Raw genomic sequence first — 17,192 nt, forward strand, 5'->3', positions numbered from 1 at the left:
ATGTAATTTTTCTGCACTAAGGTATTTTCCTTCATATAATTTTGTGAATTATACAGATTGCTGGTAGATGTTTTGTTAAAATAAATTCTTGTTTGGATTTTTAGGGAATATACTATCCAGCCCACACTCCTTGCTTGGCTGAGAACTTCCCTGTACCACCCAAGGGAGGTGATCACTATTGCAGTGTTTACACTAGTGTTCTTGGCCTCTCCTGGTCATTTCAGTTGGTCCAATGGATTCCTTACAAAAGCTGGAGTAATCACATTCTCCCAGCCCCTGAATTTGCAATTAAGATATAGTTCATCTATTGTTTTCTCTTACTTGTAACTAGGAATTAGATGTTATGCATGGGCTAAGGTAGGCATGTTTATACCTGTGTAACCGGAAGCACAGAATAACCTCTGGAGAGGGAGGAAAGAAAGGAAGAAGGGAAGGAAAGAGTAAAAGTGAGAAAGAATAAAGGAGTGGGAGTGGAGTAGACAGAAGTAAAGGCTAAGACAGGTTCTTGGGTCTAGACCTATTAGTTTCTAATTCCAGCCCTTCCTAAGTTCCCAATATGTAATAGCCCTTGGGTTCTGTAGTAGAACTCCAGTTTCCTAATAATAAAACTCTTTTATTTAATCTGTTTTGGAGAGGGAATTTCTTGCAACTAAAAGAGACATGATGTATAAATGCAGCTATGTGTACTCAAAACATCTACCACCAAACCCAGGTCTTTTATTTCATGCTTTCAACATTAACTTAATGAGTGGGAAAAAATGTTCAAGGTTGGAGATAACTAATCATTAACAGCGGCTTTTGTTATAAAATTTAAATTTGTAAACAATTTATGAGATATTTCAACAGAAAAGTGCTAAAAAGAGTTTAATGAAATATGTTGTTAATTTGGTTTCCCTTCATTATTTTATGCATCCCCAGTTATATTTTTAAAGTAACATTGAAATTGTTATTATTTTGGTGTCTATACCTTTTTTTTCAGGATCATCATACCTTCCTTTATAGAATCTTTCTTTTAAAAAAAACTATTAAGCTCGGTATGAACAGAATGTTTATCATTTAATGTAAAATCTTCTGGATCTATAAATAATCCTAATTTATAGATCAAATGGATTGAGTCATGATTCCAGTAATAGTAATAGATATTATTGGATTGATACATACTCTATTACTAGAAAGCCTCATGAAAAAAAAATTCAAACTTCCTGCCAAGGCTAGGGGGCTTAAATGTGATCTTAGAAAGAAGAACATTTATCTCAGAGATGAAAGAAGGAATGGAAAAATAACTGTTCCATGAGCTTATTGACAAGGGTACCAACTTCAGGCTCATTAATAGCAAAAATGCCTGGACAGTTAGGGCACATTTTCTTGAACATTTAAGTCCATATAAAGAGTTTGGATCCATTACTAAGATATTTTTGTAAGGAAAAGTCTGTCAGATTTTAATGGTGACTAGCATATTCTCAAGTAGTAAAAATTTAATCAAATGTGTTTCACTGTATGGAAGAAAATATTCTAAATAGAATGTCGATTTGAGTGATCTGTACCTTAACAGAGTTAAATCATATGAAACACAATTCTTACACTTGGCTTACACTAAGTTAGTCAGGTAATTGAAGTGTTAGAATAAATGACCGTACCTATTGTTTACTAAAATGTTGGCTACATGTTGTTGTAATTGGAAAGCCCTTACCCCCAACAAGATGCTTTCCCCTTCTTAGGAGTAAAAGAACCTCAGTCCTATGCAAGGGTACCAGTATCCCAAGATATCCAGTTGCTTGATGAAAGGAGTTGAGAACTTTCCTAGTTGTGAATAAGTTCAATCTGTTGTTTCACATGAATTTAACATATTTTCATCTACACTTCGTTTTTTACTTTAACTGCAGCCTTTGTGATCTTGACTGTCCCCTTTTCAAGATTCATTGAATCTCAGCTTTAACCTATATGTACCTTAGTTTTAGTAATGAATGTATATGCTCTTTATAGAGTTTTAAGATAATGTTGCAGGACATTATCTATAATCTGCTCATAGAAGTACATTGTTCTTAGACAATATTTAGAAATGTTATCCACAGCCCCTTAAGCTGCCTTTTGCTTTTGCCTAATAAACTAGTTCTAGCTCTTCTATCACTTAAGTTTATAATCCTGAGAGGTGTGAATGAATTTCTTCATTTACCATGCTATCAATGAATTAAGAGTTTAGTGGTGCATGTTCTTTCTTTTTGAATAGACTGATAGCCACACATCTTTTTTTTCCTGCTCAATCACCCCCAGAGCTCTCATTACACAGTATAGTAGACACTATATTGCAAGCTCCATGAGGCCAGAGAAGGGATCTGTTTTCCAAGCAACTTTCTACAGTGCCTGACACTTATTATAAAATCAGTAAGTATTTGTTGAATAAATAACAAATATAGTTAACTGTGCTTGCATTATTTCCCAAAGTGTCTGGCACTATTTCCACATTCATAATCTCACATGAGAATAGAAATTACTGTTTTTATTTATAAATCACCCCATATATGTAATTAGAAGTTTGTGGTTTTCTGCATAAATCTGAATAAGTGAAATGCATGTTTTCTAACAATTTAGCAAAGTAGGTTTAAGTACAACACATGGTGGCGCTCTAAGCTAAGGCTCAAGAAAAACAAAACAAAACAGCCCTGCAGATTGTTACTGCTCTGGCAGAAAGTCATATATAGAGCTATCTAAGAGGAGTCTTAACCGGATTGCATTGTTGCAAGGATTGCTTCCCAGACCCACCTACATCCCGGAGCAGACTACCGACAGATCCACCTAGGCACTCGGACCCAGCACTGCCTGAGGCCTTATTTCCCTGAAGGCTTTTTTGTATTACAGAAATGGAGGCTGAAGAGGGGCGCTTTCCTAGACTAAGGCAAGTTCTGCTTCTCTTTGTTTTACTGGCTCAGACGTGCTCGGAGCGAGTAGGGTATTCTGTGGCAGAAGAAACAGAGAGGGGTTCTTTTGTGGCCAATCTAGCAAAAGACCTGGGGCTAAAGGTAGGAGAACTGTCCTGGCGGAGGGCTCGGGTCATTACTAACGATAACAAAAAGCACTTTCAGCTGAATCTTCAGACCGGAGATTTGCAAGTAAATGAGAAACCAGATCGGGAAGAACTGTGCGGCTTTACTGAGCCTTGTGTGTTGCAATTCCAGGTGTTACTGGAAGAACCTTTGGAGGTACATAGGTTTAACATTTTGGTCGGTGACATAAATGACAATTCCCCTGTGTTCCCAGAAGTGGAAATGACTCTGAAAATCATGGAAAACAGTCTTCCAGGGACTGTCTTTCCCCTGAAGAATGCACAGGATTTGGACGTAGGCATCAACAACATTCAAAACTACACCATCTATCCCAATTCCCATTTTCATGTTTTCACCCGCCACGGCAGTGAAGGCAGAAAATACCCAGAGCTGGTGCTGGACAAAGCCCTGGATCGTGAGGAGCAGCCTGAACTCAGGTTAACCCTTCTGGCGGTAGATGGGGGGGCTCCTCCCAAGACTGGCACCGCCCTGGTCCTCATTGATGTATTGGACATCAATGACAATGCTCCTGAGTTTGCAAAGCCAATCTATCACGTGCAAATCCCTGAAAATAGCCCCCTGGGATCACTTATTGTCACTGTTTCTGCTACAGATTTAGACACAGGAATAAACGGCGAAATATTCTACTCATTTTTTTATGGTGATGAAGAGATTGCCAAGACATTTGCACTTAATGAACTCACAGGAGACATTAAAATAATTAGTACCTTAGATTTTGAAAAAATTGCATCATACCACGTAGATATTAAGGCCTCTGACGGGGCAGGTCTTGCTGGAAAATGTACTGTCCTAATGCAGGTGATGGATATAAACGACAACACCCCAGAACTGACAGTGGCGTCACTTACAAGCCTCATCCCGGAAAATTCCCCTGAGACCACAGTAGCTATTTTCAGTACTCAAGACCAAGACTCTGGGGAAAATGGAAAGATGGTTTGCTCCATCCAGGAAGATGTCCCTTTCAAGCTGAAACCTTCCGTTGAGAATTTCTACAGGCTGGTAACAGAAAGAGAGCTAGACAGAGAGAGCAGAGCCGAGTATAACATCACCATCACAGTCACCGATTTGGGGTCTCCTAGACTGAAAACTGAGCGCGTGATAACAGTGTTGGTCTCCGACGTAAATGACAACGAGCCCACCTTCACCCAAACTTCCTACACCATGTTCGTCCGCGAAAACAACAGCCCCGCCCTGCACATCGGCAGCGTCAGCGCCACTGACAGAGACTCGGGCACCAACGCCCAAGTCACCTACTCGCTGCTGCCGCCCCAGGACGCGCACCTCCCCCTCGCCTCCTTGGTCTCCATCAACGCCGACAACGGGCACCTGTTCGCGCTCAGGGCCCTGGATTACGAGGCCCTGCAAGCATTCGAGTTCCGCGTGGGCGCGGCCGACGCGGGCTCCCCGGCGCTGAGCAGCGAGGCGCTGGTGCGCGTGGTGGTCGTGGACGACAACGACAACTCGCCCTTCGTGCTGTACCCGCTGCAGAACGGCTCTGCGCCCTGCACAGAGCTGGTGCCCAGGGCGGCCGAGGCGGGCTACCTGGTGACCAAGGTGGTGGCGGTGGACGGCGACTCGGGCCAGAACGCCTGGCTGTCCTACCAGCTGCTCAAGGCCACGGAGCCCGGGCTGTTCGGCGTGTGGGCGCACAACGGCGAGGTGCGCACCGCCAGGCTGCTGAGCGACCGCGACGCGCCCAAGCACAGGCTCGTCGTGCTGGTCAAGGACAACGGCGAGCCGCCGCTCTCGGCCAGCGTCACGCTGCACGTGCTGCTGGTGGACGGCTTCTCCCAGCCCTACCTGCCGCTCCCGGAGGCGGCCCCGGACGAGGCCCAGGCCGACTCGCTCACCGTCTACTTGGTCATTGCCTTGGCCTCGGTCTCGTCGCTCTTCCTGTTCTCGGTGCTGCTGTTCATCGCGGTGCGGCTGTGCGGGAGGCGCAGGGCGGCCTCGGTGCCTGAGGGCCACTTTCCGGGCCACTTGGTGGACGTGAGCGGCACCGGAACCCTGTCCCAGAGCAACCAGTATGAAGTGTATCTGGCGGGAGGCTCAGAGAGCAGTGAGTTTAAGTTCCGTTAGTCTGGTGTACCCAACCATGGGAAGGCTATCAGTGATATGGAGGAAAATTCCAACTTTGGAGATAGTTTTGGATACAATTAGGAATCTTTTGATTTTTCATTGCAGTCGACATGAAGGTTATTTCTAATATACTAGTTCTGCATTAGCTATTCGGGTCCATATATAATTCTTTTTTCTAATTTCATCATCCTAGTTAAGGAGATTAGAAATTTTCTTTGAGTATATCCTCATATTAGTTTTTATTATTTCCATTTTGATGGAGACAATAGAACCTTCAATTTTACTCCATTACTGTAAAATCAAGAATATTTTTTCAATTTATCAACATTTCCATTTCAAATACTATTGAATTGAAGGTCACCCCACCCCCATTCTCTGTGTGATTGTTGTCCAGAAACTTTTTATAAACTGCTGATGCCTGTGGTTTTACTTAGAGGACAAACATGATAAGAAAACAATTTGTTAGCAGCGTATCTTCTGTTGAATCTGATATTGTGGTTACCATATCTTTTGAATTTTTCAAAGGAAATATTTGCAAAAATTGTTTTAGTTCATAGTTGCATTAAATGGAAAATACTACAATCTCTCCCATACATATAGGCTTTCCCTTGTTTATATCAACCATCAATATATAATACAATGAATATTATGGAAAGATAATTATTTCAAGATTTTAATAGATCCCTTTTGTGGTATTGTTTAGGCCACACACCTTTCTCTAGAAACTACTCCTGTCTTCAACAGAACATTTTGCAGCCATGTTTATTTTACATGACCCATCTCCCTCTGTTATTTCAGACAATCAGACAAGGTGTCAAGAATCGCTGATTCAAGCTGGACCAATCTGATTCTCTCTGTTTAAAAAATAGCTTTAGAAACAAGATGTAACGTGTTCTTTCAAAAACTTAACAAGAAAGTGATGTTGTATTAGCTTAAGTGCATGGAAAGAAATACAGAAAATCAATCCACTGAGAGACAAGAATGAAAGAGATGCTTAACCAGAGAAGCAGAGCATCCAAGAGAGTCACCTTGTTGTAGATTTTCTTTTTGTAAATTTTTCAGTCCCTCCCAAGTTTACTTTCTCCTTTGGGTTTTGGAAACAAATGTGGGTTCTTTTAATAAATTTCTCCTAATTAAGACAGTTAAGTGGGTTTTCTTCTCATCAAAAGCATGTTGAAATATTCTTGTGGGGATTAGTAAACTAGATCTTAACATTAATTCAATATTTTATTGTTGATTTTCATATTAATATGAACATTTATGATCAAAAAAGTTCTAGAATATTGGTATTTTGTAAGGGACAAGCACAAGCTTTTGTTAAAAGATATAATTTTGGAGTAATTTATGGATATTTCCAATGGTACCATCTTTGGGGAGTTTAATAGAACTTCTTAGAAAATGCTACTATATAAGAAAGAGCTTCTTTTGGATGTCATTAGTGTTATAATAGCATTAGTGTAAAATAACGTTGGCAATGTAAAACGTATTTCCAAAAGAAATGTACACTTTACTTGCAGGATCATCAGAGCCTTCTTGTTATGTTCTTTCTTTTTAAAATGTATCCTTTTGCTTATGGGAGCTATGGTATTTTATGCCATTTAATGAAAATGGATTTTAGATCATTCCAAGTAATTTCAACTTACCATTCAAAAGGGCATGAAAAATGGCTACTTGGCAATATGATGTCTTGTTTATCCAGTTCATATAATGAAAAGGGCCCCCAGCAAAAAAGGGGCCTTCTACAGAAGGAGGAGAATCTACCTGTCACATTTAAAATTAATTGTGATTTTTTTCACTGAGCCATTCAACAAGTATTTGTTGAACATCTATGTGCTAGGCATTTTTCTAGATGTTGGGATGTAGCAGAGAACAAAAAAAGTTCCCACACTCATGGGGTGATACAGAAAAGAAACAATGAAATATGTACATATAAGATATGGAGAAAAGGCAGGGTAAGAATGATAGAAAGTGCCCTTATACACATTTTTTCCATAGTATGAAACTTTCATAAAATCAGAACTCTATGATCTTACTTAGAAAGAGTATTATAAACAGGAATATACTTGTAGTTTTTCTCTTGGTATAATTCAACCAATAAAAACCACAATTCTGTCTTAAAGACTTTTTATAACTTGAAAGAGAATGCTGAGTGAGGCCACACGTGAATCTAAAGGAATTTATCCGTTTTGTTGAGAGCACTTAATAAAATCTTATTGCCCTTCGTGCGATTCTATTCAAAGCAACGACAACGCATGGTGGCGCTGCAGGCTAAGCATCCAAAAAAAAAAAAAAAAAAAAGTATATGCTACGAACTCTACCTCAGATCTGTATCTGTATAGCCAAAAAGAAAAGCCTGTAACCAGAGCTTGGAACCAGTAAGTGTCCAGAACGTGCTACGCACAGACATTTTCGGACTGCTTATCAACTGACAGATCACTGTCTCAGTCCCTTAGCTCTCCGAGGTACAGCTGGGCACTGTTCATTAAAAGATGTTTACGGATCTAAAGATGGAGGCCGGAGGCGAGCGCTTTCCCAAACAAAGGCAAGTTCTGATTCTCTTTCTCTTGCTGAGACTAGCTCTGGCAGGCTGGGAACCCCGGCGTTACTCCGTGATGGAGGAAACTGAGAGGGGCTCCTTTGTGGCCAACCTGGCCAAGGACCTAGGGGTGGGTGTGGGGGAGCTAGCTGCGCGGGAAGCCCGGGTGGTCTCTGAGGACAATGGACAGTGCTTGCAGCTTGATCTGCAGACCGGCGGGTTGATATTAAATGAGAAGCTGGACCGGGAGGAGCTCTGCGGCCCCACGGAGCCCTGTGTAATGCATTTTCAAGTGTTACTGAAAAAACCATTGGCAGTATTTCGAGCTGAGCTACTAGTGGGAGACATAAACGACCATTCTCCTGAGTTTCCAGAAGGAGAAATGACCTTGAAAATCCCAGAGAATAGCCCTCCCGGGACTGTGTTTCCTTTGAAAAAAGCCCAGGATTTGGACGTGGGCAACAACAACATTCAAAACTACTATATAAGTCCTAGCTCTCATTTCCATGTTTCTACCCAAAACCGGGGGGACCGCAGAAAATACCCAGAGCTAGTGATGGACAAAGAGCTGGATCGTGAGCAGCAACCTGAGCTCAGATTAACCCTCACAGCGATGGATGGCGGCTCTCCGCCCCGGTCAGGAACAGCCTGGGTCCGCATCCTGGTCTTGGACATCAATGACAATGCCCCTGAGTTTGAGCAGACACTCTACAAGGTGCAGGTCCCAGAGAGTAGCCACGTAGGTTCCCTAGTTGTCAAGGTCTCCGCTAGGGATTTGGATGCTGGGACGAATGGAGAAATATCATACTCACTTTTTTATAGTTCTCAGGAAATAAGCAAAACTTTTGAATTAAGCCGCCTTTCAGGAGAAGTTCGACTAATTAAAAAATTAGATTTCGAAGCAATATCCTCATATGAGTTGGATATAGAGGCGTCTGATGGTGGGGGACTTTCTGGAAAATGCTCTGTGTCCATTAAGGTGCTGGATGTTAACGATAACATCCCAGAATTAACTATTTCGTCATTTACCAGCCCTATTCCCGAAAATTCCCCGGAGACAGAGGTGGCACTATTTAGGATACGAGACCGAGACTCAGGAGATAACGGAAGGATGGTTTGCTCCATCGAGGATGATTTTCCCTTTCTCCTGAAACCTTCTGCAGAGAATTTTTATACTCTGATAACTGAAGGAGAGCTGGACAGAGAGACCAGATCCGAGTATAACATCACCATTACCGTCACTGACTTGGGTTCACCCAGGCTGAAAACCGAGCACAACATAACCGTGCGGGTCTCCGACGTCAATGACAACGCGCCAAACTTCACCCAAACCTCCTACACCTTGTTCGTCCGAGAAAACAACAGCCCCGCCCTGCACATCGGCAGCGTCAGCGCCACTGACAGAGACTCGGGCACCAACGCCCAAGTCACCTACTCGCTGCTGCCGCCCCAGGACGCGCACCTGCCCCTCGCCTCCTTGATCTCCATCAACGCCGACAACGGGCACCTGTTCGCGCTCAGGGCCCTGGATTACGAGGCCCTGCAAGCGTTCGAGTTCCGCGTGGGCGCGGCCGACGCGGGCTCCCCGGCGCTGAGCAGCGAGGCGCTGGTGCGCGTGGTGGTCGTGGACGACAACGACAACTCGCCCTTCGTGCTGTACCCGCTGCAGAACGGCTCTGCGCCCTGCACAGAGCTGGTGCCCAGGGCGGCCGAGGCGGGCTACCTGGTGACCAAGGTGGTGGCGGTGGACGGCGACTCGGGCCAGAACGCCTGGCTGTCCTACCAGCTGCTCAAGGCCACGGAGCCCGGGCTGTTCGGCGTGTGGGCGCACAACGGCGAGGTGCGCACCGCCAGGCTGCTGAGCGACCGCGACGCGCCCAAGCACAGGCTCGTCGTGCTGGTCAAGGACAACGGCGAGCCGCCGCTCTCGGCCAGCGTCACGCTGCACGTGCTGCTCGTGGACGGCTTCTCCCAGCCCTACCTGCCGCTCCCGGAGGCGGCCCCGGACGAGGCCCAGGCCGACTCGCTCACCGTCTACTTGGTCATTGCCTTGGCCTCGGTCTCGTCGCTCTTCCTGTTCTCGGTGCTGCTGTTCATCGCGGTGCGGCTGTGCGGGAGGCGCAGGGCGGCCTCGGTGCCTGCGGGCCACTTTCCGGGCCACTTGGTGGACGTGAGCGGCACCGGAACCCTGTCCCAGAGCAACCAGTACGAGGTGTGTCTGACGGGAGATTCTGAGAATAATGAGTTCAAATTCTTGAAGCCTGTCTTTCCCAACCTTCTGGGCCAAGAACCTGGGAGGAAAATAGAGGGAAACCCCACCTTCCGGAAGAGTTTAGGTATCTGAAACTTCCCCTTTGGATGTACTAGTCTTGTCTCCTTCATTTTTCTCTTTCTTTTTCTAAACCCATAATAATCTTTAATTCTAATTTTTCTTTTTTCTCTACTACTTTCCTTACTAATGATATTCCTGACTTTATTGGCTAGGTTGTTCTGTAATTGCTTTTCCAATTATTGTATTAGTAAAAAAAAAAGTATGTCAGGAAATTTCATAGTTTCCTTTCTAATTAAATTTTTATTACTTTTTCCTGAGGGATGATGTGAAAGTTAACCTTCCTAATAAACATAATTCTCATTTAAAAAGTACCTTTCACCCTATATGAAACTACATAAGAATGTATAATTTCTTTTGATCCTACTGTATTTTAAAAATATTAGAAGTGTTTTTAGGTTATTATTTACACAATCATGGCTTTTTTGTAACCTCTTTTCTGTTTGGGCTGGAAACAGTATATATTTATCCATGCTCAGTTTCTCCCAATGACTGTATTTGTGTTTTTGTATTTTAATTTTTTCCAATAGACAGCAACATGTATAATATTAAACTATTCATTTCAAAATTACACTTGAAATTACAGACTTCACTCTAAAATACATATGTCATCTCATGAAATATGTGTGCATCATCTATTTTATCTCTTCTAAACCATTGTTTAAAAGACATACAGGTTCTTTTCTCTAACTCAAGTTATGATACTGATAGGAGTTTTTGACAGGTTTACTCATACCCAGACTGACTCTGTTTAAAGTGATACTATATATACTCTAAAGGCCAATAAACTCTAGAATCAAGTAATGCATTACCTGCAATTGTAGGTTGCTGTAGCAGGGAAATTCTCAAGTGACCTCTGAATTCTGGGCCTAGAAGAGCTTTTGATAGATATGCCAGTATCAGTTTCCCTTTGTATGATGATATTCTGGTTGAAAGTGACTCTGAAAGAAAATACATTGTATAATTAATAGTAGTTAACAAAGCTTAATTTATTAAAGGATACATTGGTGTTGGGGTTGATTAATTTGGAGAAATAACCAGTTCTATTGTCTTGACTCCTCTATCTCCAGAAGCCTCTCACCTTTGCAGGGCCTCTCTGCTTTCTACCCCAAATATTCACATTCCCATAATCCCTTGCAGCTAGGAGTGTCTTATGACTCCTCAGTTATTGTCAATGATTTAAAAATTCAATTGGGGGATTGGGCTTTATGGAAAGATTTTTCAAAGGGCTAGTCTGAGATAGCATGGTCCTAAATTACTGATAGTATCACCTTTGCAGATACTAGAGAATGGTGTGGTAGACAGAATATAGCCCCTGCCCAGAGTGACCACATCATAATCCCTGAAATGTGTATATATTATGTACTATGGCAAAAGGGAATTAAAGTTTATATGGAATTAAGATTGCTACTCAGTAAACTTAAGATAGAGAGAATGTCTTAGATAAACTGGGTGGGCCTGATTCAGTCAGCTGAAAGGACTTAAAAGCAGAGCTAAGGCTTCCTTGATATGAAGAGAAAATTCTGCCTATCAAAAGCAGTTCAGTTCATGCCCCAAAGTTCTAGCCTGCCATTCCTGATGGCCTGTCCTATGGATTTTGGACATGCCTAAGCAACCCCCACAATCAAATAAGTCAGTTCCTTAACAGTAAATCTCATAACATATACCCGCTATGCATTCTGTTTTTCTGATTGAACCTCGACTGATACAGATTTTGATACCTGGAAGTGGGGGTACTACTGTAATAAACATCTAAAAATGTAGAAGTGGCTTTGGAATTAGGCACTGAACAGAGACTGGAAGAATTTTGAGGAGCATTATAAAGAAAGCCTAGGGTGATTTGCACAGCCTGCTGGTAGAAATGTGGATGCTAAAACTCTGCTTAGTGAGGACTCAGAAGGAAGTGAGAAACATGGTAGAGAAAATATATTTTACCTTAGAGAGTATCTAAATCATTGTAAATAAACTGTTGGTAGAAGTATGGGTGTTAAAAGTGCTGCTGGTGAAGACTCAATAGGAAATGAGGAACATTTCATTGGGAACTGGAGGAAAAGGAATCCTTGTTATATAATGGCTGGATTGTGTCCTGCAGTTATGTGGAAAGCTGAACTTGTGACCAGTGAAATTCCCAAGCACAGTGTGAAGATATGGACTGGTTTCTTATTGCTGTTTATAGTAAAATGTAAGAGGGATGAGATAGATTGAGGGAACCACTAAGCAAAAAGAAACCACATTTTGATGATTTGGGAAATTCTCTCAGCCTATTCAGACTGCAAACGATGCTAAAATTAGAAAATTTACTGTCAGAAAAGTGTGCTCTGAAGAGAAAGTCAACAATGTGGCTGGACACCTTTTTGCTAGTGCCTTGAAAGGATCAAAGGGTCAGAGTTTTCAGTCATACAGAAGGCTCTTTGAATAGATGAGATAGGACTCAGCAGAGGCCAGGAATAGAGATGAGATTATCCATGAAAGAACTGTGGAGGAGCCTCTTGTCTAATGAATTAAATGGAGGCCCACAAGGTTTTTGAGAATGTTATACCAACAGAAACACTTCCAGCTTGGACTAAAACAGGACAAAATGAAATAAGACTGTTGTACCCACAAAATTCTATAGGCAAGAAACAAATCTATAAAACTACTCAGCTGCAAACACAGGCTACCTCTCACAAAAAAGGAAGTATGACTTAGAGGTTGGAGCCTCAAGTTCAGAGGGTGGAGCTGCAAACCACAGAGGGTTAGTCTCAGGCTTTGAATGGATAAAATGGAGTTTTCCTGGATGAACTTGTACATTGGGATAGGTGACTCTTTTTATACTTTCTATTTTCTCCCTTTTTGAACTGGAATGTCTATTACTGCTACCCTACACCTGTTCTACCATTTTATGTTGGGAGCAGACAAATTGTTTAGTTTCACAGGTGGAGAGGAATTGTGCCCTAAAATATAGCATATCCATATTCTCACCCCTACCTAATTTAGATGCTTTAGATAATGAGATTTGGGATTTTTGAGCAGATTAAACTTAGATGAAGTTTTGGATTTTGAATCAATGCTGTAATGGCTTGAGCATTTCAGGTACCTTGGGATGAAGTGAATGTATTTCGCATGTGAGACTGATGTGAACCTTTGGGGATCAGAGGGTGGACTGTGGTAGGGAGAACAGTGGTCCTCAAAGATGCTCATGTCATAATCCCCAGAACTTGTGAATATATTGTTACATGGCAAAGAGAAATTAATATTGCAGATGGAATACTAATCAGCTGACCTTAAAATAGGGATAATATTCTAGATTATCTGGCTGGGCCTCATGTAATCATAAATCCTTGAAAGTAGAAGTGGAGGCAGAATAAGAGTATCAGGGTGATATGATATGAAAAAGACTTGACTGACCATTGCTGGGTTTGAAGATGGAAGTAAGTCACTAGCCAAGGAATGCGGGCAACCTCTAGAAGCTGGAAAAGGCAAGAAAAGGGATTCTCCTCTATAGCCTTCAGAAAGGAATGAAGCCCTGCCAACACCTTGATTTAGCCCAGTGAGATCTGTTATACTTCTGACCTCAAGAATTGTAAAAATAATGAATTCTTATCATTTTAAGCCACTAGGTTTGTGGTAATTTCTTTCAGCAGCAGTAGGAAATGAATGCAAATGGCTACAAAAAAAGTATTTTCAAGCCCATTTTTCCTTGCCTCCCCCCTTTCTACCCCAAATATTCACATTCCCTTAATCCCTTGCAGCTAGGAGTGTCATATGACTCCTCAGTTATTGTCAATGGTTTAAAAATTCAATTGGGGAATTGGGATTTTTGTAAAGATTTTTCAAAGGGCTAGTCTGAGGTAGCATGGTCCTTAGTCTTTTGCCCTTATTCCTTTTTCTTAACTGGAATGGGTAACGGGGAATAACCCTGGAGCTGAAGTAGCCAACTTACAGTCATGAGGTGAATACCATAATACAAAGGCTATACACTAAGGATGACAAGATGGAAAGATAGAAAGCCCCTAAATTACTGATAGCATTGGTTAGCTGATGCAACAATTCTACACTACCTTCTCCAGGCTTTCTGGAGCTAAAACCCCCATGTATTTATGCAATTGTAGTTGGGTTTTCTGTTGATTACAGACAAATGAATTCCAAACTGACATATGACCCCTCCTCACAATTAATATTTATTTAGACTGTTGCTTGGCTAGGTCCCAAATTGTCTAGGTAGGCTGTGTGAGATGCTTGGAAGAAAAGTAGTTTTGCATTCCCTTAGGTGTTATCAAGGGACTGTACTCTGACCTGCTACTGCTGACTTTAAATCTTCACTCGGTCATCTCTTGGTCTGGCTAATGCAAAGCATATGCAGATAATTAAGGTTTCAAAGAAATATTCCTGGCTAGCAGCATCCCAAAAAGTTGAGTTTTATAGAATAGAATGACAAGTTGAACTGATAAATGCCAGGCATTAGTGACATCCTGAGCAAGATGACTAGGATGTTTATGCAGCAATCCAGAACACCTATTTCTCTCAGGCAGGGAAGTGGTAGGGTCAAAAATTTTACTTAGTAAAATAAATTGATTAAATATGGATCTTGAAAATCTCCATAAGTAGGTCAGCAATCTGAAATTGCTGGTGGAAAGATGAGAAATGAAATCTCCTTTATGTCACACATAATCTTGACTATTGTTTCCTAGTAGGCTTACCAGGATAGAGGCTTCCATCAGCACAAAGTCATTAATTTTCCTTTTCTTTTTCTCTTCCAGACTTCGTAACCTTCTTTTAAAGTTTCTATGAGTTCCAATTTGTCTTTTATGATATTAAGCTAAGGCCATTGCCCTTTTAAAATAATCTCCCTTCCTTGCCCTTTCTTTCCAAATGGAGTTTGAAGTCCACAAATATTTGTGATCACATGAATGTATTCCTGTGGGGGTACCTTATTCCAATAATTGGAAAGTAAAGGAGAGCTTGAATCCTTTACACAAAAGCAGTTACATGGGGGAGATAGTTTCCTGAGAATCACAGTCACTATGTTTGGCATAGTGAGAAGGAGCCGCAGCATCTCTTCACTATCCTCCAAACCACTGTAGAAAATATCATGTAACTTCTGTTCTAGTTCTACTAATATAAATATGGAATGTAATTCTAGAGAGTTTAGCCAATACTAATATTTTGACGTATATGAAATGATTCCTTTTGGCTGGTGGCTGAATTTTGAGGAAAGGTTTTCTTAAAAAATTGGAACTTTGACTATTCCAGCAGGGGTCTCTCTGGGTATTAGGAAGTCATAATGGAGGGTTAAGAGTTATTCTCAGGATAAACCTCTAACGGGTTTCATAAATCCCGGATGAACACTCTGTAATGATGTGTTTTCTTCACATGAGAACAGAGAATACATGAAAATTATTATTATTAATCAAAGGCCTATTCTCTGATCACTTTCCTGTAAAACCAATAGAATATAGGTATTTATAGAAAACTTTCATATGTATATATTCCCAATCTATTTAGGGAGAGATTTGTGTCTTTTTCCCAAATAAAGCAAAATATTCAATGAGAGTTTTCTTTGGTGGTGGGCATTAGAACTTGAAAGGAGGCCTAATTAGAATACTCCATGTGCAGAAATCGAATCCAGGCAAAACCTTCAGTGTTTTTTCTGGGAAAGCAACAAAAAATAATCAGAACATTCTCTCCATTCACTGGATCACTAGCCTGAATTTTTTTTCTGTTTATTTCAAAATTATTTTATTGATAAAAAAAAGTTTCCGAACAAAATAAAGCAAAGCAATGGGAAAAACAAATATCCTGAAATAACTTAATTCCTTCCAATATACTCCTACCATACCAAAAGAAAATTAATGAACCATAGTCACACCTGAGCATTTGCATATCATTACAATCACCACCACTAGCTAAGATCACTAGCCTGAAAATTACTGCATAGGTTTTACCACAGGTCATGCGCACCCATTTCTGTAGTATACCACCACTAGTGAATGATCAGGTCAAGAACCAGAGCTATTCACATTATTGAAAATGCCGAAATAGTTCTGGGAATACCCAAACATTGTTTAGGCATTAGCTTTGATGTGAAACAAAAAGTCCTTTGACCAATTTCTGTCTTTTTCTGCAATGAAATTTCTATCATCTGACAATTGTTGAAAGTTTCATCTGCCACAAAGAAGTCAGACATCTCTAATTTTGGCAAACTCAAAAAGTGGAGGCTAAAAATATTCCTGAGCATACTTCTTGGAGGACCTTCATCTCCCTCAACCTGTCTCCAAATATTTCTCCCCAAATGGACACTACTGCTTGCAACATTCAGAATCATGTTTGGAAACTGTCTTATTTTCCCAGGCTGTTAAGACAAATACCATTGGTCAGCTTAAACAACAGGAATTTATTGGCTCATGGTTTTGAGGCTAGGAGAAGTCCAAAATCGGGAAGTCCAAAATCAAGACGTCAGCAAGATGATGCTTTCTTCCTGAAGACTGTGGTGTTCTGGCGCTGGCTGCTAGTGATCCTTGGAGTTCCTTAGCTTGACCCATCACATGGTGATGTCCTCTCCTTTCTCTACCAGGTTCTGTTGACTTCTGGCTTCTGGCTCCTCCCCATTACTTTCTCTCATACAATCTCCAGTAATACAATTAAGGCCCAACATCATTTGGGTGGGTCACACCTTAACTAAAAATACATCTTTAAAAGGCCTATTTGCAATGGGTTGACACTGATAAAAATGGATTAAGAAGTACATGTTTTTTTTCTGGAGTTCATAATTCAACTTACCACAGAAACCATACGCTTTTCCGCATCTCTCTTATATTCTTTAAATATGTCTTTTAGTAATTCATACTTCATGGTAACAAAAAAATTGTACTAACCAGAAAGATCTCTTAGAAACATAATACTTCTGGTTTAGTCTAAATTCTCTTGGTTGCAACCAACAGAAACCCAATTTAAACTAGCTCAAAGACAAAGACAGAATTAGGTGAAAGAATATTGGAGTATATAGTGTAATTTAAGATATGAATGGAAACATAAACTAATTGAAAGACAAGCCCTTAAAAACAATTAGAAACAAGGACTTGAAAAATCAGTTTCTCTATACTGTCTCTTCTCTGCTCTTTTCTACCTGTTTGTTCCTTTCTCTTTTACAACAGACCAGCTTCCTCCTACACATGGCAAAAATGTTCTCATATTTCAAGAGCCTAAG

The 17,192-nt window shown here is 41.1% G+C and overlaps 2 protein-coding genes across 2 annotated transcripts; both read left to right on the forward strand.

The window, feature by feature from the left end:
- Positions 1-2,526: 2,526 nt before the first annotated feature.
- On the forward strand, positions 2,527-6,282 carry LOC119508093 (protocadherin beta-15-like). Its single transcript, XM_037801538.1, has one exon. It carries the CDS (start codon positions 2,859-2,861, stop codon positions 5,139-5,141), a length of 2,283 nt encoding a protein of 760 aa, XP_037657466.1. The 5' UTR covers positions 2,527-2,858; the 3' UTR covers positions 5,142-6,282.
- A 206-nt stretch (positions 6,283-6,488) lies between these two features.
- PCDHB15 (protocadherin beta 15) lies at positions 6,489-11,354 on the forward strand. The gene has a single exon (XM_037801537.1). The coding sequence runs from the start codon at positions 7,631-7,633 to the stop codon at positions 10,019-10,021; it is 2,391 nt and encodes a 796-aa protein (XP_037657465.1). The 5' UTR covers positions 6,489-7,630; the 3' UTR covers positions 10,022-11,354.
- Positions 11,355-17,192: the final 5,838 nt, after the last annotated feature.

Source organism: Choloepus didactylus, chromosome 13, assembly GCF_015220235.1.
Source record: "Choloepus didactylus isolate mChoDid1 chromosome 13, mChoDid1.pri, whole genome shotgun sequence".
Lineage (NCBI taxonomy): Eukaryota > Metazoa > Chordata > Mammalia > Pilosa > Megalonychidae > Choloepus > Choloepus didactylus.